At 38.0% G+C, this 26,751-nt stretch overlaps 1 protein-coding gene across 1 annotated transcript in view; it reads right to left on the bottom strand.

Annotated features, from left to right (window-relative positions):
• The window catches only part of LOC117290493 (microtubule-associated protein futsch-like), a 90,707-nt gene that overhangs the window by 62,477 nt on the left and 1,479 nt on the right, over positions 1 to 26,751 (bottom strand). Inside the window, exons 2-3 of the mRNA XM_033771911.1 lie at positions 9,209 to 9,421; positions 74 to 149 (exon numbers count right to left, since the gene is read on the bottom strand). Of these exons, the coding sequence (XP_033627802.1) occupies positions 74 to 149; positions 9,209 to 9,421 (289 nt within the window). The remainder of the gene's footprint in view (positions 1 to 73; positions 150 to 9,208; positions 9,422 to 26,751) is intronic.

Here is a 26,751-nt window from a genome sequence, read left to right as displayed (position 1 = left end):
TGTTGAACCAAACACAGTCATGATGCAATCAAAGTATGCAAATATTAGGATTCAACAAAATAATTTTACAAACCTAGTTTCTTTTTCCTCATTTCTCTGATGGCCGTACGGATCTTTCTACGGTCGTGGAAGTCAGTCGTCTCAAGGAGCTGAATTAGAAAAGAAGAAAAACAAATAGTGAAAAGAGAATTCGCTGAATTGCAAAATGATCTCAACCAAAATGAGCCGTGGTCTAGACCAATCGGCCAAAACAAAATTGGTAGCGCCCTCTGTTGAAGAAAATTAACAACTGTGGTGTCTTTGTGCATAATCAAGCCACTGAAGACACCGCAGCAAATTTGCGCGTCTAGTGCGTGCCTGTATTAGTGTATAAATGCACAAACTGTTTGATAGCCTGACATTTTGACCATACAAATTTGTGGTTACATTTTGTTATCAGATATCACTTACCCATTACATCATATTGTTTGTTTGTGATAACACAATTTGATTAGATCTACTTATTAGCTGTGCAGATCATTCTCTTAAAGATACTGGACACCTTTGGTAATTGTCAAAGACCAGTCTTCTAACTTGGTGTATCTCAACATAATATGCACAAAATAACAAACCTGTGAAAAATTTAACTGAATTGGTCGTCGTATTCTTTCAGATGCTTGATTTCAAGACCTCAAAAGCAAATTCTGAGGTCTTGAAATCAAATTAATGGAAAATTCTTTCTCAAAAAACTACGTTACTTCAGAGGGAGCCGTTTCTCACAAAGTGTGATACTATCAACAGCTTTCTATTGAACGTTAACAAGTAAGTTTTTACGCTAACAGTGATTACCAATAGTGTCCAGTGCCTTTAAAGAACTTGTCTTTTTTTCTACTACCAAGGAATAGATTTCAGAAGTCAGGGGGTTTATAATAATAATAATTTAGGAGGCTCATCATCCTTAATCCCAGTTGATAAACTGCTGATAAACTGATTGTGAAGGACAGCGGATACACCTTGTCTGAGCTGCCTTTGGCACAATGACCCATTAAAAGTATTTGATTTGTCATTAGATACGCATAAAGCTGCGGCAAATTATTATAAGGAAATGAAAGTGCAAGTAATTATAAAAACAATAACTGCAGTAAAGGCAGGCAAGTCAACTTTGTAAACTTTATCTTGTCACAAAGGTAACTTTTGTCTTGCTTACTACTGCGAAGTAAATTTTTCAGAGTTTGGGAGACTTCTCAGTTCTGAAAAGAACTATCCTGCTTTTTAACTATACTACCTGGGCAGAAGATAGCAACATTTTTAATTGGAGTGAAGTGAGTTCTTAATTGGTATCAACCTTTGGACTAGCATGCTCTCCTCGGCTTCAAAGCGAGACAGTTCTCTAAAGATCTAATCTACCTGGCAAGTAGATACACACATGGTGTTACCAAAAACCATATTGATACCTCACCATGCAATGCCTCAAATCCCAGTATAGCATTAGCGTTATGATTTAAGTACACTATCAACAGCATACCACGATGGCACTGACCGGACCATTCAACTGGAATGCATCCCTATTTGCAATCCTCAACACATCGATGTTTACACATGTGCCAATCTGTGTTTTGATTCTCTTATTTTGGAGGCTGTGAGTTTCATTCCTGAAAGGGCAAGATATTTTTTTTCCCCCAAAGGTAAAGGGCACTTCTGATAAGCACATCATATCAATAACAATCCTATGAAGTTAAGCTGTTATCCATATGTTCAAGGGGCAAAAACATTTGTAATTTCTTCAGGGAAATTAGGTAATTAGTACCCAAGATATATGGACTATTTTTCTGCAAACGTTAAAGCAACGTTGTGTGTAGGGTTAGTTCTAAACTGTATGGCATTTTGGACCAAATTTCTTTGATGTACAGGACTAGCACCCTTAACCCTTATTTAAAGTTTTAAAGCAATGTTAAAAGGGGCAAACACATTTCTATTTTATTCAGGGAAATTAGATAATTAGTGCTCGTGATATGGACTGGAGGAAAACCAAAGAGATTAGGTATTCTAGGAAAACCCACACAATCTGGTAGGGACTGAAAACCCAATCCACATAGTGCCCCCAGTGGGATTTGAACCAGCAGCCGATTTCACAAAAACTTTACGCACCTGCGTAAGTCCACTTGTGCAACGTTTATGGCACAGATGCGTTAAGTTTCATGAAATCAGCTGCTGGGTCCTAGAGGTGGAAGGCGAGGAGAGATACCTTAAATATACGCCAATCTGACAGCTTGGTAAGAGCTATGGCTTCAGATCTGCCAACTTTAGGGCTATAGATAGCTTAATTACAAGAGCGCCAGCAGGTTAATACAATTGGAGGTCGCAGATTCAAGTCGCACTCTACTCAAATGTCTTTGATCAACCCACAAATTATGGATAAATCGATGAACATTCAAATCTTTGATAGTGCACAACCTTTAATTGATACCTACTTGTTATTGAAAGTTTTAATTGTTTAGACTACCTTGAATGAAATCAGGTCCACCAAACTAAAGATAAATCTAACATGAAGGACATGAAGTGGGTCAGTGTACGAGGCTGGTCCATTAAGAACCCAAGACCTATTGTTAGGGGTTAATGACCTCACATTAACGCAGCACCTGCAAGTTGTGTATCTTAGCTGCAAGGGGAATAACACAAACTCAGAGTGTGGTCCTCGGCTATTTAAACCTCTACCATCAAAATAGCGCCAGCAAGCAAGTTTCATTCTTCCACATGCAAGTATGGATGTGAATATAACATGTCCTATCTCTGCCTCACATTTTTCTGGCAAAACAGCTTTTCTCTGTACTTTCATTGAACAAAATTTCTTCAGAAGGGCCCGACCATGGCTGCTTCTTATCCATGATGCACTTTCTAAAAATGGTAAAGTGACCCTGACATGAAGGTTTTGATGAGCTAGAAGAATCCCACAAAGCATTTATAACTTGAAGGCTTCTCATAATAACACTTTGTCTTTGATTGTCACATTTGAATCCGCCAATAGGAGACTTTTAGACAAAATGTCTGGCACTAAAGCAAAACTTCTCTGCCAACCTGCAAATACGCTTGACATAATGTGGAACTCACTGCTTCCGCAAGCGCCGATTCTTTGCTCGGTAAGCATGAAATTGGGCCCTGATATGGCAAGATGTGATGCTAATGGCTTCCAACAGGATTGAAATGTTGGTTCATCTTAGTCAGAAAGAATAATCCCTAGTAAAAATAATATTCACACCTTGTACAAACACAAACTTACTACAATCAGAAATGTAATGACCACTGGCTTAACATCTACCATAACAGGACTAAGCATCATCGTACATGTTTAGAAAACACCTGCTAAACCATGCACTAAATCCAGTGTTATTTTGTCCACTTCAGGGATAACAATTTTCCCAAATCTCTTCTGGAATTTTAAATCCCCTTGAAGAAATCCCTGAAGTGATCAGATTTAAGTAGTCCTTTCCAAGGCCTTATCGCTCCGGTTTCTATAAAAGAAGAAGGGGGATTATCTACGGTGGAATCGTAAAGGACTGTAAAGAGCTACTCTCACTGATCACTTTCATCTTGCGGCATTATATTTCCACAGCTTGGTATCAACGGCCTATAATTGGTGATTATTGACTGGTCATGCACATGGTGGTCCTATGGTGTGGCAGTAACAAATTATTCTTTAAAACCAAACTAGGGAAAAGAAAGCTGGGATTTATAGTTTGAAGTATCTTAACAAATGCTACAGACAGCTCAATTGAAGAGTAATGTATCGCTTGGTTTTGGGAAACACACACAAGGTGACGCTGGACAAACAGAAAACCAAACAAGAAAGAAAGTTATGGATTAAGAACTAAGCAAGAAACTTTGCATGGTGGGAATACAATCTATTGAGGTCTGCAAAGACATCATGTATGTAAATCTCTCTTTAGGAGTTGTGGTGATTCTGAAAAGAGCTGGTGATTTAACAATCTCTCAACTACATGTAGACTCTTTGAAACACCGGTTCGTTTCAGATCTTTTCAGAACCACCACAACTTTTTATAGGTTTTATCTAGTGATGTTTATGTGTCTCTGTAAATCTCACCAGATTAAGAACTGCACATTTGGAGTTTGTTTACATGGAACCATAAGTGGACAGTCAACACTACACTTCAAATTCTTCTTTTCAAAAGTAGTTTGAAATCTTCAAGACAAATACAAATTCATCAAATCCATAATGAATTTTGAACACAGAATTTGAGTGAGAAATTACCTCTTTCTCAAAAATTACGTTACTCCAGAATCCGTTTCTCACATTTGTTTGTACTATTAGTAAAATCAACAGCTCTCCATTTTTCGATACCAAGTAAGTTTTCATGCTAAATATTGTGTTGAGTAATTATCAAATGTGTCAAGCAGCCGATTTCACAAAATCCTAGGACGAGTCACTTATCCTAACTTAAGGCCCAGTCCCATTGCAGCGATAACGAGAGCGAGAGCGATAACGATAACGACGCAAAGATAATGCATTCTATAGGTTAAATGAGCGTGTGCGTATTCTGTGAGGAGCAATTCAACCAATAAAACGCGTTCTCTTTGCGTCGTGATCGTTAGCGTTATCGCTGCAGTAGGACCGGGCCTTTAGGATGGGTTCAATGCGTCCTACGTATTTGGATACTGAAACTAATTCATCCAAAGTCCTAAGATTAATCTTAAGATAGGAAGAGTTGGTAAAAATCAACGGCAGTGCCTTTTATTATTTGTAATCGTCCACCGAAGCACATCCATTTATAACATTCGGCAATTGTGCCCCCCACAAGTCAGAAACAAATTGTGACATTTCAAACTGAATCTTTCACAACAAAGCCGTCACATCACAACTGCTATCCTTTTATGATCGTAAAAAAACATAAAACCTCCATACATCGAGTCACCTTCTATCCAAGTCCTACAATAACATATATGCAAGCTTCTGGGGTTCTTCCACCTCAAAACACCAGCTTCAGGGACATGAATCCCAAGTTTAGGCCAAAAAAAAAAATGTTTAGCGTCCCCAACCGCTTCCTTTTTAGAAACCGCTCCCTTTTTTTGTCCTATCTTTTTTAAATGAAAAATTAAAAAACTAAATTTGACAATCTCAGACGAAAATGAAATTGTTTTGAAAATAGCCCAACTGGTCATCTTTAAAAGTCGGCTGGTCATTTTGTTGTGGGGGAATAAAATGAAGGACAAAGAAGGCCCTCCTCCTTTCTTTTATCAAAAAGGCAGGACCCTAAACAAGTTTCTTTTTTTGGCCTTATCAGATTGATATTTGTAGGTCATGACCTCCTCATTGTGCCCTAACTATGCCCTTTGGGGATCATCCCAATCCCTCTGCTACTACAAACACGCTCCCTTGACAGACCATGCAAGAAATTATTTGATTTCCATAGACTGAACTAATGTACACAGTAAAGTGTCATCGCACCTTGATGACCATTCACACACTATTAATACCTGGTGTGGATTAAGGGCAAAGGTTCTAGGAATGTGGAAATGTACACTACCGTGCACTTTCTACTAGGGGTGAAATATTTTTGGTTCTTCGTCATGGAACGCTGGTTCTATATCAGGAATTTGATGAACCAGTAGGAATTATTTATGTTTATGATGACTTATCCTTAAATTATTCTACTTATTTATGAAAACAACTAAACGATTAAATGAGCATCTTATCATAACTTTAACAACTAAATAGCAGAACTTGGTAAGCTTGCCATTTCACTGGTCCCTCAATTTTTTCATTCTGTCCATATTTTAAAACAATAAGGGATGCTATTTCATTAGAGAACTAGCCAGCAGGACCACTTCATAAATGCATAAGATTGCACAAGCAAAAAGCAGATCTCTAAGGACCTAGCTTATTGGCCAGACTTCCATTGTTTTGGTTCTGAGGAGAACCCTGGAATTATTTTCTGTTTGTTTGGGTTCTCTCCAAACCTCAAACTAGATACTCTTCATCTTACAAACCAGTGGAACAATCTTCCTTGTCAAACCATCATGCCATTTCACTTACTGATTTCAAAACATTGCTTAAAATTCGTCTTACCAGACTTATTATACATTTTGTAATTGCTAAGTAGGCTCTTTATTTCATTCTCATTCCTGATTGTTGTAATTATTAGGTGACTCATTTCTGTGTAAGAACACTGTTTATAAATGCAAGGCCTGGAATCACAAACAGGCGCCACGGCCTCCCATGCCTCTTGGCCTTAGTGCCCCTTCAAAAGTTTTCCATCAACTTTAAGATTTTCCAATGGAAGTGTCCTTTGTAAAAATGAAAATGGCCTTGCCCTTTCAAAGATGAAATTCCAGGGCCTAAAATGCTGAGATTATAATTATTATTTGGTGTTTCGATGTTGTTTATCCTAATTGTTTCTATAATTGTTTTGATTTGAAATTATTCTATATTGCTGAAGAGGTAAAAAGATCTGAAGTATTTTAATAGGAAGTGGGGGAGGTAGGAATGTACGTCGAGAGGTGGTTGGGCATCTTGGCACCATAAAAGGAAGCTGACCTACACCCTGGTAAAGTCACTCACTGTTCACCCAAGACTCTCTACTCTATTTACATTCATTTGAATATACATCTGTTAGATTCTTCATGTGTGCCGAGGTACTTATGAGTGGGAGCAGTTTATAATGTGGTGGCACAACTGCCAGTGTTTGTCAGTTACTGCTGAAAGTTAATGCTCATTGCAAACCGTGATCGGAATTTTTGGCCGATGTAAAATTATGACTTTGGAAGCTTCTGGATTGTATTAAGAGCGTGCGTGTCTGCACGTACTGTAACCTCATTAAGTTAAGAAACAAAACAGCAAAGAATAACTTGCTGCAGGGAGAGGGTACCACAAAACATACCACTAAAATCCCACACACCCATAACAAGGCTGGTGATAGAATATTTACAGTCACTGCAGCAAAGGAGTGGAACAGTCTACCACGCTCAATCCAAAATGCTAAATCAACTGAAAAATTCAAGCAAATGATCAAAACATACCTGATTCAACATTAATCAACTTATTGCATTCAGGTGGCTTTCATTTCATTTAATTCAATTGATTTTTCATTAATATATATTTTTTTTTCCTGTACTAAATATTTTTGTAAGCGCTGTGATTTAGTTCTTTAAAGTAGAGCGTATTTTAAATGCTGTTTATTATTATTATTATATATTATTATTATTATTAAAATGATGTACAAAAAAGTTGGTACATGTACAAGAAGCAACCGTTCTTAAATGCACCATGGGGACCCCCAGGCGGGTTAACTAATAACCTCATAGGGTGCAACTTGCACCCATTGAAATGCAGCATAAACCTCACTGGGTGCAGCATAAACCTCACTGGGTGCACCGTGCACCTACATGTAACAGTCCAATAAAGTGCATCCTGCACCCATATAGGATCAGTATTAACCTTGAAATGTGCACCATGCACCAGAGGGTTAAGAATAAACCTCATAGGGTACAGCTTGCAACCACAATGGTTCACTGTAAAACCTCACGGGGTGCACCATGCATAAACTCACTTAATAGGGTACACCATCCAACCATGAGGTTTCACTGTGAAACCTCACAGATGCGGCACCTGAGGGTTCAATACTTCATAGGGTACACCTTGCACTCATATCATTGTGGGTTCATTATAAACCTAAAATGGTGCACCATGCACATAAGGGGTTACCATAAACCTCACAGCTAACACTCAATGCACCTATGGTTGTTCACACTAAACTTAACAGTGTGCACCAGGTACCTTGGGATTCACCAAAGGCCTTGCAAAGTAAACTGTGCACTAAAAGAACAAAACTCACATGGTTGTCACACCACTACTGTACATCTGGATCTAGATATTATACTCCGATAAAAACGGATACCCGCATCGCATCAGAGTTTTAAGTACCATAAGCTTGAATGTACCTCTATGCTCTGAGGGTGTATGACTCCACATGGTCTACTATACAACATAACACTGTGTCCATAACAAGACCTAATCACAACCCCAATGCACTTGAACTTTCTGCATAAAATTCATGAGGTCTTGTATTGTGGATTGTTAACGAACACGTAAACATGACCTCCAAGTCAAATTGTGCCCCGCTTAATTTAACATGCACGGTAAGATTATTCAAATTTGGCGCAAGAGGCGTGAAGAAGGCGCTAACACCATTATAAATATGAAGGTCTGGTCTTAACTGACTTAACTCTGCTTAGGTCCAACTTAAAAGTGCATTTTTGGTGTTAACAGAGTTTATTGTCTGCTAGGTTTGATGGTGCGTTGTAGCGGCATACATTAATACACACTCTTCGCTCATACACTGTCCGGACTCACTGTATATTAAAGGCAGTGGACACTATTGGTAATTACTAAAAAATAATTATTAGCATAAAACCGTACTTGGTAACGAGTAATGGGGAGAGGTTAATAGTATAAAACATTGTGAGAAACAGCTCCCTCTGAAGTGACGTAGTTTTCGAGAAAGAAGTAATTTTCCACGAATTCGATTTCGAGACCTCCTCACATTTAGAATATGAGGTCTCGAAATCAAGCATCAGAAAGCACACAACCTCGTGTGACAAGGGTGTTTTTTTCTTTCATTTTTATCTCTCAACTTCGACGACCAATTGAGCTCAAATTTTCACAGGTTTGTTATTTTATGCATATGTTGAGATACACTAAGTGAGAAGACTGGTCTTTGACAATTACCAATAGTGTCCAATGTCTTTAAATTTGACATCTTTTTGTTCAGATGGATTGTAATGGTGTGTTTATTAAGTACTGTAAACTCCTACCAGGGCTCGACATTGACACTGTGAAGACTGTAGACCCCAACCAGTGATTTTAGCTCTAGGCTATGCAGTTTAACTCAAGACCGGACAAATCTGGTGGGATTGTGTTTCGGATTGACGAGTAATACCTCACCTCTGGGGACAAAAAAATTGTTTTGTCGAAATGCTGGTTTTGCATCTGATATGTTTCAATTCTGTTGAGTATACTCTACTTATGGCACTATGTCATGTATGTGACTGTCACCAAACGGTTTCAGCTTTTTCTTAAATTCTGTTGAGTATACTCTACTTATGGCACTATGTCATGTATGTGACTGTCACCAAACGGTTTCAGCTTTTTCTTAAATTAATTACCAGAACTACACCTACTAATTTTACTAATTGTAATTAAAACAGGTGTTCTTACCATTTTTGATAGCGCGTCTTCATCTGTAACTGTTTTAAGCTTCTGTTCCAGTTCGGGGTTTGAATGATCCTCGGCCATTTTGTTTGAGATGTAAGTTTTGTCCAAGTTGTTGTTGCAAGAAGCCACTACTAAGCCGGGTATAGCTCCAAACTGAATCTCACGTAGTGCTCTACGGATCTGTCGTCTGGTTGTAAAATCGGTACAAACTTCCAACTGATAAAGGGAAACAAATCAACACAAATAAAACATGTTAGACTTTATTATAGACTGTTTCAGCCACAGGAGTAGGTGGCAATGTGTCCCTGATAACAGTTGATTTGGGTTGGTAGCCCAAATCAGTTAGGAGTATCCCTCACCTTGAAGTGGCCTTGGGCCTTCTGTGTTAGGTGATATCACGTAACACAATAACGATTCAACTAAAGAATCACAAGCAAAAGTGGCTGAAACTTTTTAACAGTTTGCTCTTCAATTTGTGAATTAAGGACATTTTTATGTTGACAGTTCAACTAATCAATCAAATCGTCAATTAATCAAAGTAACCAAGTAAACAATTGAAAGTAACTAACAAAATAAACAACGAAAATAGAGAAGTTGAGAAAATTTAAAGCTTTCTGATCTTAAAAGAGTTTTCTACCCCAAGAGAGGGAAAAAAACACTGAAATTGTACCAGAAAATCACCATGACTAAATATAATGCCAATATCCTTTTCTTCCTTGTTTTTTTATTTGTTTATTTGTTTACTTTTAAATTAGCAACTAGATTATCAAGCTTTAGATTGACACGCACCTATCCTGTCGGCCGTTTTGGGAGTAAGAATGTACACCAAGGTACGAAGTTGCGTTCTGCGCTGTATAAATCAATTTGCAATCAATATAAAATAGAGTCTTGGACAATAACAGTTCAAACTTATAGAACATACATCAAAACCTGGTTATAAACTTTGCTTACGATTTAAAAAAATGACTCTAGAGCTTTGTTGACATACTTATGTAGATAAACTTTATAACTTTGTTGCAATGATTTAAAATAGGTTAACATACCAAGTCAAACATTAAGCAATAAAACTAAAGGAATAAAACACAAAACAAAAAGGTCATCAGATGAATTGGCTGAACTTTTTTCACTGATGTTCAAAGACTTTTGAAAACAAAATCATTGAGCAATTCTCCTAAAGGTTTTACAAACAAGCATTTGATGTTCCATGCATAATTGATTAAATGACAATAAAGTTTTACCCCGAATTGTTACCCAAATCATCAGAAGAAACTTGTTCATTTTTAATTTACATGAAGTTTACTTTGAATAATACATTTTTCAGATTTGGCATTTATTTTATTTGTTGCTTCAAATAAACCAGTCCCCAAAACAGCAAAGACAAACCCAAAATAAGTTTCAGGAAAAAACTTACCCACTAAATAATAAAACTCCACAGAAAAATCACAGTGATATCAAAATAATAAAGCCAGTGCAAAGAGTAACATTCCAATATCCACAGAGCTTGCCGAACTCAAGCGCAAAATACCTCCACCTCAGAATGGGAAAAAAAACCTGTGACAGGTCTCGGCGCAAAATCCGAATACCAGTAAGGTACTGTATCCTCCCTAGCAAGGCAGCTGCAAAGCTGGTTCGACCAAGTGTATGATGGACGTAAGTTGGTCTATCAACTATTGGCAAATATGTGCCTTCATAAAGGCATTGAATGTAGACCTACGTGCTGTCTACTACTGGGGTTTGATGATCTTAAAGGGGAAGGGAAGTACTGACCATGTATCAATGTCTGAGGTATTACACACAGAACTAAAGTGTTAAATGATCAGGACTTGTGCTTTAAAAGGAAGCCTATATTTGTCTGTCAAAGATCAGTATGCTCACTTTGAAAATTTTGCTAAATTATTCATCGAAATTGCAAGGAAATATTGAAAGAAAAAATACCCTTATTTGCAGAGAATTGTGTGCTTTAAGACATCTGAGAACTGAAGCCTTTCTCAGATTCAAATTTTTGGGTGAAATTAACGCTTTCTTTATTCAAAAGGGGTCTTTCTAACAATTTTATAAAATCAACTGCTCTCCAGTGCTCTTTACTAATTAAGTTTGTTTTGGGTGAAATTGCCGCTTTCTTTTTTTAAAAGGGGTATTTCTAATGATTTTGAAAAACCAACTGCTCTCCAGTGCTCTTCATTGTAAAGTTTGATTTAGCTTTGTATTTCTACAGCAGCTTAAAAGTCAAAGCATCATCAACAAAAATATTCTCTGACAAAACTTGGTAGTGAAAGTCACAAACCCATGGATCTGAACCAATGTTTGTGCCCTTTAAGCAGTAAGCCAGAGTAAGAGATACATAGCTTGCCAACAGTGAGATTTAGCAGGGAATAAACACTATGACCAATTCATCATCTGTCCAAGTCACACACGCTAAACAACCCGCACGTTTCTCAGTGACAGTAGAGCGATGTAGATGCAGTTAGCTGGAGACTGGGGGTGAAATATGTGGAAAAGGTTGACGGGTTCGGAAATGGTATCCACTGTAAAGAGATCAACCATATATAGTCAAGAAGAACAGCCTGAGCGGAGACGCTACTTCAAGATCTACAATCAATTTTCCATTTCCCTTCCGGGGATGATCTGTATACAGATTTGACTCATGAAAGAAAATAATAGATATTTTTCTTCCATGGGAATCATTTTTGTAGCAAAAGGCTTTCTGTATTTCTTTGGGAATGATATTTCCTTCCGGTTTCAAATCTGCATGGTCTCAAGAAATAGCACCTCGTGAATGAAAAAAAAAAAGGGATACATATTCAACTGAGTTTGTATTTGACTTTTCAATTAAGCATTTCTGTACGCGTCTGTTTGGCCAGCAACTGTGTACAAAGCCTATTGACATTGGCAAGTAACGTGTTTGGTTTTTTCCCAGACTTTTAAAAAAATGTTTATATCAAATTGTGTATTTAATTTTAAACCAATTGGGGTGTTTAACTCAGATGCCAGGGCTGGGGAGTATTTAAAATAATATATTTTCATGCAGGATTTACAACATGCAAAATCGTTCTGAGTGTTTAAAATAACGCAGAAAATAATCAATTTTATGCAATTATTTAGTTCTGAGTGCCTTTATTAAAAACGTTCTATCTTTCTAATTTTTGAAATCAAAGGATTCTCGAAAGTGAACGGCTCTGTGACCAATAAGCCTGAGGATGTTGTTCAGAATTCTCAGTTTTAGACGTGGCCCAAGGAAAAAAAAATAAAAAAATAGGGAAGACATGTACAACCAGACAACGACTGAAATCCCTATTCACATGCATGGCTCTGGGTCCATTTTCATAAAGCCTGTAAGCACAAAAACTTGCTAAGCACTAAAAAACATGCTTAGCAGAAACAGGTTTCCAGCCAAGATTATAATTTGTATATTGTTGCGACTGGAGCCCCACTAATGTTTTGCTTAGAAAAAGAAATATATGCTAAGAAGTATTTTCTGCTTATAAACAGCTTTGTGATATTGGGCAAGGGGCCTAATCAAACAGGCTGCTTCAGAACAAAAAAGTAGCTAAGCACAACAAAGTATGCTTAGCAGAATGAGGTAACCGGCCAAAACACCATTTTGTGTCCTGCTCATTTTTGCTTAGCAGGAATACTCACCGCATAAACAGCTCTATGAAGTCGAACCCTGGGCCCAATTTCATAGAGCTGCTTTAAAAATAATAAAAAACAACGACAAAATTATCTTACAAAATATTGTTACCAGCCAAATTGTGATTTCTCATGTACAATATGTGACTGATATTCTGCTACAAGTAGATGTTGCTTAGCGGAAACCTTCAAAGAAATGCGTTCACCTTTAAAAGCAGCTCTAAAATTGAGTCCTGTGCCCAATTTCATAGAGCTGCTTAAGCATAAAAATTAGCTAAGCGCAACAAAAATTAGCTGAATATGATAAGGTTCCCAACCAAACTAACATGTAACATAAACAATTTGTGACTGGTATACTGCTCATTTCTGCTTGGCAACAAATGTTTAAGCAATATTCTCTGCTAAAACAGCTCTATGAAATTGGATTTGAACCAAGATGCGGATTTAAGGGAGGGGATAACAAACACTAAGTCAACATGAACTTCCTAACATCACAATATCTTGTAAAAGATATAAAAATATTTTGCTCTGCAAATCGACTCCCAAGTGGGAAAGGATGATAGAATCATTATGAACTTATTTCATTGTCCAGGAATTTCCTCTTGGATTCCACCAGCAGTTGAGTAAAGACAGCTCTGTGTACATAAACCTTTCCCCAGGAGAGCGGTACAAGTTTAACCTACAACATTACTCCATGGGTAGGGGTGATTCTTAATGAGTCTGGGGAATAACCCTCTGGTCTGTTTACCAGAGCTTAATTATTTAAAATGATCTCAAATTACCAAAAGGTTGGCGTACTTATAAAATGTGTATGCAGGCTGTGAACTTGAATCGGTCCTGCAGCCTAATTCAGGGCTGGAATTAAACTGAGGTCTCGGTTGCCCCTGGTCTTGGCCTTGGTGCTCCTTCAAAAGTTTCCCAAGGACTTTAAGATTGTCCAGTGCAAGTGTCTTTTTTGCAAAATTAAAAAAGGTCTTGCACTCTCGAAGATGAAATTCAAGGTCTGAACATTGTATAAACATCCACGTTTGACTTTCTTATAGCATTTCAGCTTCACAACTAATGTCTCAGGAAAGCGACCTGTGAAGTGTATGAGCACAGTCTTAGTTGGTAAGACACTGCTCTAGAATTGCAAGGGTCGTGGGTTCGAATCCCACCCGAGTAACATGCCTGTGATATTTTTTCACAGGACTCGGGAAAGTACTGAGTATACAGTATTAACACACATCGGTGTATGGGTAAAAACCAAAATTAATATTCTTTATCCCCGATGCAAATTTAACATCTATTAGAGCACATACAGCTTGAAGAAAATTTAAAACAACTATAAACTCAACTTGTTTACATGTAGTCCTTAGTCCAACAGAATTAACAAACATGCAGTTGGATTTTGAAGGGTTCGAGGGTGGTTCCAATGTTTTAACGAATGCTGGTTGGAATGGACTCCATACTACATGTTATACCATTCCCGTACAAATGTACAGCCCATCCCATGTCATTTATTGTGCAGTGACATTCAAGAATTCCATGGTGAAACATGTGTCAACATTTAATGACAATCTTTGGGAATAAAGTGTGACAAGCTGATAGTGGATCGAGTTCACCCTTGACAACATCATCACTTCAAGATAGTAAATTACAGTCAGGTGCATCAGAGCTAAATAATGATGTGATTGGGTTGTGGATAATTAGTGTAACAGCCCTGGAAGTACATGGGAGGAGGTTGCCCCTGGTCTTTGCCTTGGTGTTCCTTCAGAAGTTTCCCAATGACATGTAACCCATGCCTTAGTGGCCTTAGTGTCCCCTCAAAAGTTTCTGTAGACTTGGTTACATTTTGCAATGAAAATGCCTTTGCAAAACAAAAACTGCCCTGCCCTCTAAAAAATGAAAAATCCAGGCCTGCAAGTGTGCCTTTGAAACTCTAATGGACAGTAGGCCATCTCCACCAGGTCTTGAGGTTTCTGGCAAGATGCCAAAGGCTGATAACCCAGTGGGTATTTCATGCTCTGCTGAAATGTTCTTACATCTGAAAAAGTCACCAGGATGTAGGGTTGATGCCGAACAGGGGTATTTTCTTTTTGCAGAGTTTGGAAATCCATGAGTAAACAATTTCTTTATAAATTTGTAGGTCTGCATGCTAAATGGATTTTTAAAATAATTACAAAATATGTTGAGAAGTTATCAAAACCAGCATGCTGGTTTAAAAAACAACATTCACTTCATTTATAAGAAGGGAAGTTCCTTTTCTAAAGCCTTTCCTAGTCTAAAGCTATAATGCGACACTGTCTAGTATTACAAATCAGTATCATTATCACAATATCTGTGGTATCATACTCATAATATTTGTGATACAGATGTTTTTTGTTGACTCATGACCAGGAACCAATTTCATAGAGCTGCTTCAGCAGAAAACTTTGCTTAAAAATTTGCTGTTCAGCAGAAACGAGCGTGGATACCAGTCACAATCTGTGGTAAGACAAAATAGTGAATGCTTAAATATCCCCTTTTGCATAATGTTTAAAGAGACCTGTCTGAGCAACATGGGGGGGTCCTTGGTTCAAATCCCGCTCTAGTAAATGTGTCTATTTTGTTCAACCCCAAACCCCAAATCATTTCAAGTTTACCCAGTCAGTTTCCCTTGGTTTTTTTTTAATTTAGTAACAAGTATTGAGAAGTTGCTTAGAAAACAGATCGCTCAAGTTTCATTATTTGTCAAAGTTACTACAGTATACAGTGGCAGTGTTTGCTTCACCTTGGCTCTTATCACCAACTTATTCAGTTTTGAATACACAAAAGATAAAAACAATCTTTGTTTACCCCCAAAACTTTGATTACCCTGATTGGTTAGCAACAACTGAGCTGTATTTGCTTGATGAAATATCTCAGTTGTCAAAGGACACAGGTGTGCAAAAAGCTCTCCTCAATAAATTAAGGGGAGCAGTTTATTACTCTCCTTGTTCTTCTTTTAAATGGAGAGTATTTATACCTTTAAGGTGAGTACTCAACAATTAATTACCATAAAAACTTATGGTCAAAAGCAGCAAAGAGCATTGGAGAGCTGTTCAAAGTATTAAACAATGCTAAAAACGACCGCCTTAAAAGTAACGCAATTTTAGAGAAAGAGGCAACTTTACCAACAAATTTGATTCTCAGACAGACTTTAGGCATACAGTCTTATTCATGCATCTATACACTGATGGTGTTTTTCCCCCATTTTTCTGGCAACTTATTTGACCAGTTGAGCCCAAATTGTTCACAGTTTTTTTTTTTAAGCATGTTGGGATGCAAAAAGTTAAGAAGATGTTTGGTTTGCGGTAACACCATGTGTATCTACTTGCTAGGTAGATTTTGTTCTTTTGAGAATTTGTCTTGCTAAATATTCTACTACCGCGTTCATTTTTGCCTGTAAAACAACTCACTTGCAATCTCTAATTATTCGGACGTTTACATTTAGAATATCAAATCAAGGAGATCGAACTTCATGTCAACCCATCCCTCTAAGGTCACCACTTCATGATTGGACAGAACATAAATCATCATTGTAAGCTACTCACTGGTTGGATTAAAAGTTGATGATGGATACAAACCTGATATGATTATTAGGTTTACATGTTCACCATAAATTATCTCCAAAGAGAAATGTGCCAGTACGGTCACTGCATGCTTTTGGAAAGGAAGCACTTGAAATAACAAACGTCACCAACAGCAATGGACCCTTCCCATGAAATATGCTAATCACATTCACGCATGCGTACAGACCCTGTTGGTTGGCAAACGCCATAGAGTTGTGCACTAAGCAGACGCGCAATCGCGTCTACGTCACGCACCCATTAGCCTCATACAAAACAGCGCGATGTTCCCTCATTTTGCCAACCAAAACGTTAGTGCGCACGCGCTATGTGCAATTTACATATTTCACGGGAAGGGTCTATTGCCGTAGTGCCCTGTGCTTTTGATGTGGTGCCCTTTGCAAAGTTCAAACACAAACTTAACTTTTCCTCAAAAAAGTGCTCTTTATCCTGCACCCATTCAAGAGCTACATGTACATGTAAGCTCAAGGCCTGAAGAGGTACTGGTAAATTCAATCTAAGCGACTAATATTTTACCCAGAGTATCAAAATTAAGGCAGGGGCAGATCCAGGTTGTTGTTTTGGTGGTGGGGTGAGGGGGAGGGCTGGGGAAGGAAAGATGCAGTAATGAGGTAATTAGACATGTTTCATTGGGGAGGGCTATGTATTAAACCATCCATTTTTGAATTTTTTAAATATCATTTGGGGACGAGGTTTGAGCGCCCACAATCACTCTCCACTGCCCCACGCTGGTTGCCCAACCTGGGGGGGGGGGGAAGGAGGAGGTAGCATTGTTGTCTCAGATCCAGCATGCCATCAAATAAGCACAAAGATTTCATCTTGGAGGAGAAGGGGTTGTCTAAACAACCTCTGAATCCACTCCATTAAAACATATGTGTGATAATGTTCTTGCACTTCATAACTCTTTTTAGAAACATCCTCAAAATAATGGCAAACCAAGAGCATACCTACAGTCAGTCAGAACTTCTCAACATTTTTCTGGAAATGAAATACTTCCAATATATGCAATGTGAGGCTTTTAAGACAACACTGCATTCATTTTCTATTGTTCTCTTTACTGAGAACAATGGAAAAGAACCAGTCAGTGAAATGCCTGCAATCACCTCAAAAAGTCTCCCATTATCAATTACTTTATTTCTCATTTTTGACAACTACTCAACGTTTGCAAATGGAAATCCGTTTTGCATTGTGAAACCTTTAAGCTGACCCACTTGTTAAATTGTTGAGGGTAATTCATGTGCACCCATGCACATAAATTGAGTTAATATTATTGACAATAACGGTGTGTATCAGTCACGGTCAATAACTTTTCCAGTGTACATTTGTCCCCTGTGTACCTGGTTTATTTCTTACAATTTGTAGGCCTAGATTGTTGATTTGTAGATTGTAGATTTATAGGAACAGGGGGGGGGGAGGTGAGGGGGAAGCCAAGACTGAGAAATACTGTTATGATGTCAGACACTACTTATGAACATTAAATCACAATTTTCACACCTGGTGAACTCCATGTTTGGAGAAATCGTAATTAAAAAATTAAAGTTTTCATTCGTTTCAGAGACTGCTGGTTATGAACGAGATAATTCCAGGGTTGTTATAATTTTCCCAAGAAAAATTGCATCGAGTGTGAAATAAACAAATATTGGCATGGTGTTTACCCCAGTAGCTTCAAAGGGTTCTATTTCCCGAAGGGGTTGGCTCTGTACTATGAACAATAGCTGGACTGCTATATTTTCATCAATTATAAAAATAAAGGTATTAGACTTCAGGCCTCGAAATACCCCCACGACACCAAGGGCCAGAGCTTTTGCTGTGGTGCCCTCTGCAAAGTTCCAATACTTATTTACATTTTCCTCATAGAATTCCCCCTTTACCATAGGAAAATTGCTGTGCCCCTTCAACAGGAATGAAATTCAAGCCCAAGTATTGTGCACAAGGCTGAATAGACTGCTGTATTTTATGGAGTATAAAAAACACAAAAAACACATCCATAGAAACTGTTATTGGTGCCTTTCTAAACATACAACATAACATTCTGCATCCAAGACCATTCTACCAGTCAGGACACCTCTCTAAACATTCCCCTCCAACATTCCAGAGATGCTATCTGCTCACCCCCTTCCACCAAATAAACAACCCCAGGGTATATCTAGGGTATCCAGGGTATCCAGATTGAGGTTACCCTTTGACCTTGGTACAGTGACCTTACAAGGTCATCAGGGATAGTGCACATGGTGTACAGTATGCAAACATTGAAGCTGATTTAACATTGAGGGTGTGAATGTTATCTTACATGCACTTAATTTGTGTCAGTCACTTAATCAATGTCACTGATCATTCACACAAAACCTGTCACAAAAAGGGTAATTTTTAATCTTGGACAAAGTGAGATGAATTTTACTTGGTGACTTTCCAAGTGAAAACCACTCGTTTTGTCTGCCATTATACCACTCTTGCAAAGAGCCAATGGCAGACCACTCTTTTTAGACAACTCTTTCAACTCGATTTAGAGTGAATTTCATTCCAATTTTCACTCAAAAAGAATGACACAGATTGACTTTCACTCTGAACAGAGTGAAACTGACACCAGTTGAACAAGAGAGTGAAATTTTCACAACCTTTTGTAAGCAACTGTTTTTGCTTGCTTGTCTATTGGCTCTATGTTCTTATTATTGATGTAATGTTGATTGCTGATCCATAAATCATTGCTTTTGTTTTGGGGCCAGCGGTTTAAGCCAAGGACATAACCTCCATAGGTTGTGGTAAAGGGGAAAACTGATGTCTAAACCAATTTTAAATATTACCTTCAGTTCATTTACCTTAAACACAAAACAACTGACCAAACATTTTAAAGGCAAATTTTCAACACCAACTTATAAAAACAAACTGACAGCATTGTATCACCAACAAAATATCATTCATGTACAAAAAGGATACGTTTCGACAAGTGGTGCTAAAAATACCTTTAAGCATAAAAATCAATCCAAAGGGAACAATTTGTTTAACTGTATCATCAATTAGTTAAGTTTGCACAGGTACACTATACAAAACACTTGAACAAACACACATTTACAAAAGTACACACTAGCTTTATCCTGGTATAATGCTGTGTTCGCACTATACCAGAAATGTCAATCATTGACTTAAAGGAAACCCTGCAAGGTTTTTTTCTCATGCTTATCTTGGAAACTGTAACAAACCTATGCCCTATGCCCAAACTGTGTTTTCCACCCTTTACATTGATGTGTGATAAACACTGAACTGTGCTTTCCCAGTCCTGCTGTTAAAATCCACACTCTGGTAGGATTCGAACCCACATCCCTTGCATTCTAGAACAGGTCTCATAAGCACTAGACCATGTACACACACACGCACAAGCAATAAGTCTCTGCATGCTAACCTGTGAAATACACAGCGGCTTGATGTAAACAAGGAATTCCCTGCTACCTTAAGCCCCTGGACCCCTTTGGTAATTGTTAAAGACCAGTATTCTCACTTGGTGTATCCCAAATGCATAAAATTACAAATCTGTGAAAATTTTGACGCAATTGATCATCAAAGTTGCAAGAGAATAGTGAAAGAATAAAAACTGCTTTGTTGCACAACTTTGTGTGCGTTCTGATGTGTAAAAAAAAGCTTTTAATATTTGATTGAGAAATTACCTCTTTCTTAAAAAAACTACGTTACTTCAGAGTGAGCCTTTCTCACAATGTTTTATACTATCAACAGCTCTCCATTGCTCGTTACCAAGTAAATTGTTATGCTAAAAGTTATTTTGAGTAATTACCAATAGTATCCAGTGCCTTTAAGTACTGATTCTTTGTTTACAGAGAGCAGAGCCATGAAAATTGGGCCCTAGTTAATGAAATTCTACAACCTATAGGTGCGGCTACAATCAAAAACACTGAGAGCAAAAATTCATGACTGACATTTTATGACTGGGCACTGGGGCGGGGATACTTTACGCTAATCTACAACAATGCATAGAAACCAATACACAACATACCCTTTGCATAGATATATTTACACAGGGTGAGCCATTGTGTATTATTGTGTATACTGAAAGGATTAACCCTGAAATATAGACATTGGGGGTAAGGGTACAAGATGTACATAAATATTAGAATGTAGCGTGGGCATTGTGCCCTCGGATTTCATCCTTGTGTATAGCGCTATCTGATACAGAAGGGATAAAAATAACAGCACATAAAAAAAGCTGACAAGGTTTCACTGACTTTTTTTTTCAAACTAAAAGCAATACTATGATTTGTGTGAGGTTTGTGATGACACATGCAGTTTCAAAGAAAGTGTTTTTGTTATGGTCAACATAAAAGTCCTTTTCGCAGTAGCATGAGTCAATTCAAAGAAAATAAAACCCAAGGAAAATCTTTGAGAATGAAGAGAATTGAGAACCCCATGTTCGTGTCACACTTGAGGCAAAATTCTTCACGAATGAACACTCAAATTATCGAAAGGCTACATCCTACCTTCTCTGGAAATGGCTACCCTATTCCCAAACCTGAAACAGGGGTAGCTAAGTCTCGGGAAATGGCTACTCAAGAATGGCTGGTTCCCGGGAGTTTGCCAGGGCTAGGGATAACTGTGAGAATATCAACAAATTTTCTCAGGAATTTCCCTAGAAATTTGTCTTTGTAGTGTTTCTGGTTCTGGTGAATTACTGCACAATTTCCACATATCCGGATGTACACGTGCAGGTAAGAGGCTTAATACACCAAGGGCTCAAAATTTACACTGGATCATATGGCTGGCCTTAGAGTCTGGGTCAGTAAACTCCCAAGTTCAGTGGGATTGTGTTTTTCAAAAACCTTTCAGAGTCTGTTAGTTGTAGAAACATAGCTTTTGAAAACAAAGTATGTTCAATATTGACTTAGAATTCTGATAAATGTCATTCAATACTCTCAAGTATCAAAGTGTACATAAAGCCCATAAAACAAATGAGATAAGGATTCTGTTTGTGCTAAAAACAGGTGTACTTTTTTCTTTTGATTCTAGTCCAGTAAAAAGATTTCTGGCCCCGTAAATATCGTGAGCTACATAAGCCCTGCAGTCTTATGTTTTTTCATCCACATTTTGAGCCTTGACACTACATTTTGTTTTGAGAGATGGGCTTCGCACAATATTGTACATTTTTCGGGTGAGATTCCACACTAAAGACTAGGCCCTATTGCTTTAAAAATTAAATTTCACAAAACGGCAGGTTTATAGATATCGTTTGTGCTTCACTGTAAACAGTGTGAAAAGATTTCAATCAGCACTCAATCTTCAGCCTCTAACGACCAACTCAAAAGAAGAACTATGATTGTTTATGTTTCAAGGTATCGTACAGTGAACTGCTTCTCAGTGACATAAAAAAACCGCACATGACATATTTGAAGCGCTTGCAATGTGCCAGCGATAAAGCTGCAAGCAAAACAGTTTCCCTAATAAGACATGTGTTATTTTGGGTGTGACTTTTCTGAACCAAGTCCAAACATTCTCTAAAAATAAGTGATGGCAACATCTGCTTTCTCCACTGGGTACACTTACATGAACATCAATGTTAAAGCAGTAGTTTTACCCATTGATAATAAATAGACGACGCTGAAGGTCTTTTGTTGAAATAAAGGCTCTTTTCATGTAATGCTGGATAAAGAAACCCTTCCACATAATATTAAGAACAAGTTAAATGAGTATGAACATTTTCTTTTAAGAAACAAAAACATCCTTGCATGAAATACTAATGATTTTAGGGGTTGAAACTTGAGTGGGATTCGAACCAACGACCTGCGGATTAACGTGCCGACGCTCTACCAACTGCTAGTCCTATGTTGGAAATATTGATGACAATGTTTGAAGGCCCTCTCATGAAAAACAGCACCATCAGCCCTGATACATCACGTGGGCAATGGAGGCGATTACAGCGGGCAACAGCGGGCAACAGAGACAATTGCCCCATTGCCCCTGGTCATTGCCTTGATGCCCTTTAAATGTTCTAAATTTACAACTTCCTCACAAAGGTGCCCTTTATCAAGGAGAAAACTCATTGGTGCTCTTACCCTTTCAAAAACGAAGCTTCAGGCCTGACATTGACTGACTTTGCAAGAAAATGACCAAGAACCCCAGTGGGTAGAAAGACACAATTAGTAAACAGCATTGGTAGAATTAGCTGAGCCTGAAGGTCCCTAGATTGGTCTTGCAAGTTTATTATGTTTTTTTATTCGAATACAGCAGGGAGGCAGTGCCCCAAGTCAAAGCATTGGTGCCCTTTGAATGGGTAGCTGCAGAAACTATTTCATTCGTAGTCATAGAGGTGCCCTTGACCATACAAAACTGCTGTGATCATTACAAACAACCGGGCCTGCTTATTAGTACATAATTTGTTTTAAAAGCAGCATCCAAAAAGTTTCACCCTAGCCGAGGTTATGATTTATTTTTTCCTTTAAGGTGATTTTCAAATACCCCCTAAAAAATAAACTCACCTTCAGTTGTTAACAAATGAATCCAATTCATTATATCGCTCCACACTCACAAAAACTCGCAAATGAAACAACAACAAAACCTCGAATGACAGTTATAATCTTCCAAGAAATGCGTCTGGTTTAAGAAAAATAAACATGTAAACATAGATTGTAAATTCACCATCAGTGCATATCATGGCATTTAAGCCTTACACGACCTGCGATCAATTACTTCTCAGACCTAGCAGATTAGATAATAAAGTTATCTATGCTGGAGGAGCAATCATATAGAATCTCATTACATGTACTGTAGGAGGTGGCAGTGGTTACTGTAAGTGTAAGTGCAAACTTCTATCATTTATAGCCCTTGGGCAATTTGTTTCTTGTGACGAGAGCTGTATTAAAAAAACAAGCATCTTCTTCAGTAGAGGTTTGAATGCAGTTAATGAATGCAAGTCGGAACACAGTTTGCGGGACAATAATGGGAAGTTTTTGGAATTGGAAAGGTTCTTTTTCATAGTTCTTACCTAGTGTGCATGATCTGGGCTCAATTTCATGGCTCTGCGCTTATGATCACGATTCCCCGGTTACTTGCAAGCGCCGAATTTCTGCGCTAGCCTTGTAAGCGTAGAATGCCTATGCGCGCAATACTGAGCATGTGGGTGCATGCTCAGCTGCCACAAGTGACTCAAAAGTCTCTAATTATCAAGGAGGACTGGGGGATGTGGCTTTGGTTGCCCTAGTATTGGCCTTCTTGCCCTTTCAAAGATTAGAATTCCCACATGGAAGTGTCCTGAACAAAATGAAAATGGCCTTGCCCTTTCAAAATTCAGTTTCCAGGCCCCAGTTTGTTGTCATGTGTCTATTAAACTTAAATTGGAAACACAAATTGTCAGTAATTTTGAAACTGGCATTTTCTAAAAACAAATTTGAAGTTGGATCTTAAATCAGTAAGTTGAGTCCTGCATTACTAGAAGAATAAAAACCTATCTGGACCAAATAACTGCACCTCGTTTGAAAATTCTCGAGGGTAGTTAAGGAAGAGCCATTTCAGCTACGTATGAAATGTGAACCTTTGAAGCAAAAAAAAGGTTTGGACGTATGCCAAATGTCTCAATGTGAACCCATACCATTTTAGGAGAATTTTATACATGGTGCAATGAGATGTTTTTGTATAGTTCAAAAGTGTTTCAAATCAGGGCCCAATTTCCAAAAGCTGCTTTAGCAGAAAATATTGCTTAACAATTTTTAGATTAGCAGAAATAAGCAGGATACCAATCACAAATTGTACATGTGACATGGTAGTTTAGTTGGTCACTTAATTCTGGTAGCATAATTTTGTTCCATAGCTCAGATGAAAGAGAGGGTATGCCTTGAAATTATTATAGTTTTGATACATTCAAACAAGCTGTATAATACATTCCGTTGTTAATTTATTCAAAAGTAGACTGATAATAATTTACATAAAGTGTGGGAGAATGTGTGAGCTTATAAATATTGGTTAATTTGTTTTGAACAAAACGGTTGGACCCGTCTGCATTTCTGTGCACTGCATTTATGCAAGCATGTTATCAAATCATCTGCCTGAGGTGAAAACAGAAGAGGGAGCCTATCACAAACGCCGATGTCCCCCACGAAAGAATCACTTGCGACTCAAAGACCATTTTCAATGTGTGGTAAAACTAACTATCTAGTGTGATGAGTCAATAGGTTGTTAGCTTTTAAATAAGAAGCTCTAGAAGGGAACAGTGATGGAGTTAACACTTGGATGAACAGTGTAAGGACTCAAATTTGTGGGAAAAATCCACAAGGCCGCAGGACTTGTAGCTCAGAATCTTTACTGGATTTGGACAAGAATTTTATTTACAAGACAATAATCAAAACGAAATGAGACTAGAATGCAAATCTAGAACAAGGCTTTATCATCTAAACTTTTCCATTTGAACAAAACACTTGAAGATTTATCTCTTCTGTTTTATAGGCGATACTCGGCAGAATTGAACAATATTTCTGCGACTCAACTCAACAATTCAAACATCATTATTATGAGACAATCACGATGAATTAAAATAGAATAAGAAGGGGGAAAAAACCACCAAAGTTGTCCAATTTCGAGCTTACTGGCCCGACACTGAATTCACTGGTCTCTGATCAGTGGTCGAGTGTAAAATTTTAGCCCTGTGTGTCCCGACTCTTCTCTATGACTTCCAACGCATGAAATTTCTGTGTTGTTTTATGTGCCTGGTTTGAAACGCACCCACAAGATCGATGGAGGTACATGGTCCACACCATATAGGACTTTAACTTAAAATTGACTTTATATTGTTTGATTGTAAAAGAAATGCTATTTGGCAGCTTTTGTCTGCTGGGCAAGTTGATTTGCTTTAAATCTCCACATTGTTGGATACCATTGTGTGTTTTGACCGCAATTGTTCAGGTGTGTACTGAACTGAGTACATTCAGCTGGTGGAACGTGTTATGTTTGACCGACAGTGACAGTATGGTACACCTAAATCAAATTTTGAGGTGGTTTTTTTTTTAAGCTCAAAAGAAATAGTAGATTTGTAAGACTATTTAAACACTGAGGTTTTTATATAAACTGGAATTCCAGCATTGAAATGCTAGTAAAAGACAGGGTGAGTCTTGTGTAGTGCATATAAATGGGACATTGAAGTGGGTAGTTTGTTTCATTCACAGAAAAAACTCACAAGTGTCCAAAAAAGTTCCCTAAAGAAGTTTGAATGAATGTCCTACAAGACTTGCACACTGATGGAATAAAGTAACATTGACCTCCTCAGCTATCAGTTTAATATTCTTATCATTGTATCATAACATTCTGGCAATGAAACTGAGGGACCATCAAGGACTATTTTAGGTCTGAAGGTCTGTGAGTAGAAAGACAATATTGATCAGATGTGGTAGACAAAAAACAAACACGGAAAACACACACTCAGGTAGGAACTGAAGCCGCAACAGACAGGCAAGGCTCTGGTTTCCTAATTCAAACCAGGGTCCAGGATTCGAACCACGTACATTCCACAGATGTGAAAGGCAGGACAAAACCACTGAGCCAACCTGAATACCAAAGTACTATTGAAAATACAGTGTACCACCCACCCCCCCCCCCCCAGCCCTTCAATAAAAAGAATATTCAATGGTTATTCTGTGTACAATCACACAAGTGTCCCCCTAACAAGCACTGGGGGATAGAGGGCATGATCTAAAACCACAAGTTGTATAATTCAAAGCCAAATCCAACACCACACAAATCCTTGGGCTACTGTTTCACTGTATCCACTTCATTCAAGGATAGCATTCTCTGCTTCCATGCACATTCTTTACTTCTTGGGTGCCTGTTTACCCCGACTCAAGGCCTCACAACTTTAACTGTCCTTGTGATAACTGTACATTCTGAGGTGTTGGATACAGTCCATTAGACACCTGTACAAATCAGAACAAAGTGCTCATTTCTTCATGCTGACATCTTGAATTGTGGAAACTGTGTGGCTATGTGTAGCTGAGCGGATTTAGTAGATCTTAAGTTTTGAAGACAACATTGTGACACACAAAAGCCTGATACAAAGCCCTCATCAGACATACAGCTAACTTCCGAATCCATTCACTGATCTCTATATAAAGTAAGCCTGCCTTTATTATTGGTTACATGTCACTGTGAGATGCGGTTATGGTAGAGACTTGCAAGGTAATGCATTTTTGTTAACAGGCCTACTGATGACATGAAGGAAATACCCATCCAACAAAATGAATAGACACTAAAACTGTTATAGAGTTGATTTGTGAGCATTACGCCACAGGTGTGTAAGCAATCTCTGGTACTTAGACTCAACAGACCTATCACATACTGTGGGCG

This window comes from Asterias rubens, chromosome 5 (assembly GCF_902459465.1).
Source record: "Asterias rubens chromosome 5, eAstRub1.3, whole genome shotgun sequence".
Taxonomy (NCBI): Eukaryota; Metazoa; Echinodermata; class Asteroidea; order Forcipulatida; family Asteriidae; genus Asterias; species Asterias rubens.
The sequence above is the reverse complement of the archived record's forward strand: the minus strand, read 5'-3'. Positions and strand labels throughout refer to the sequence as shown.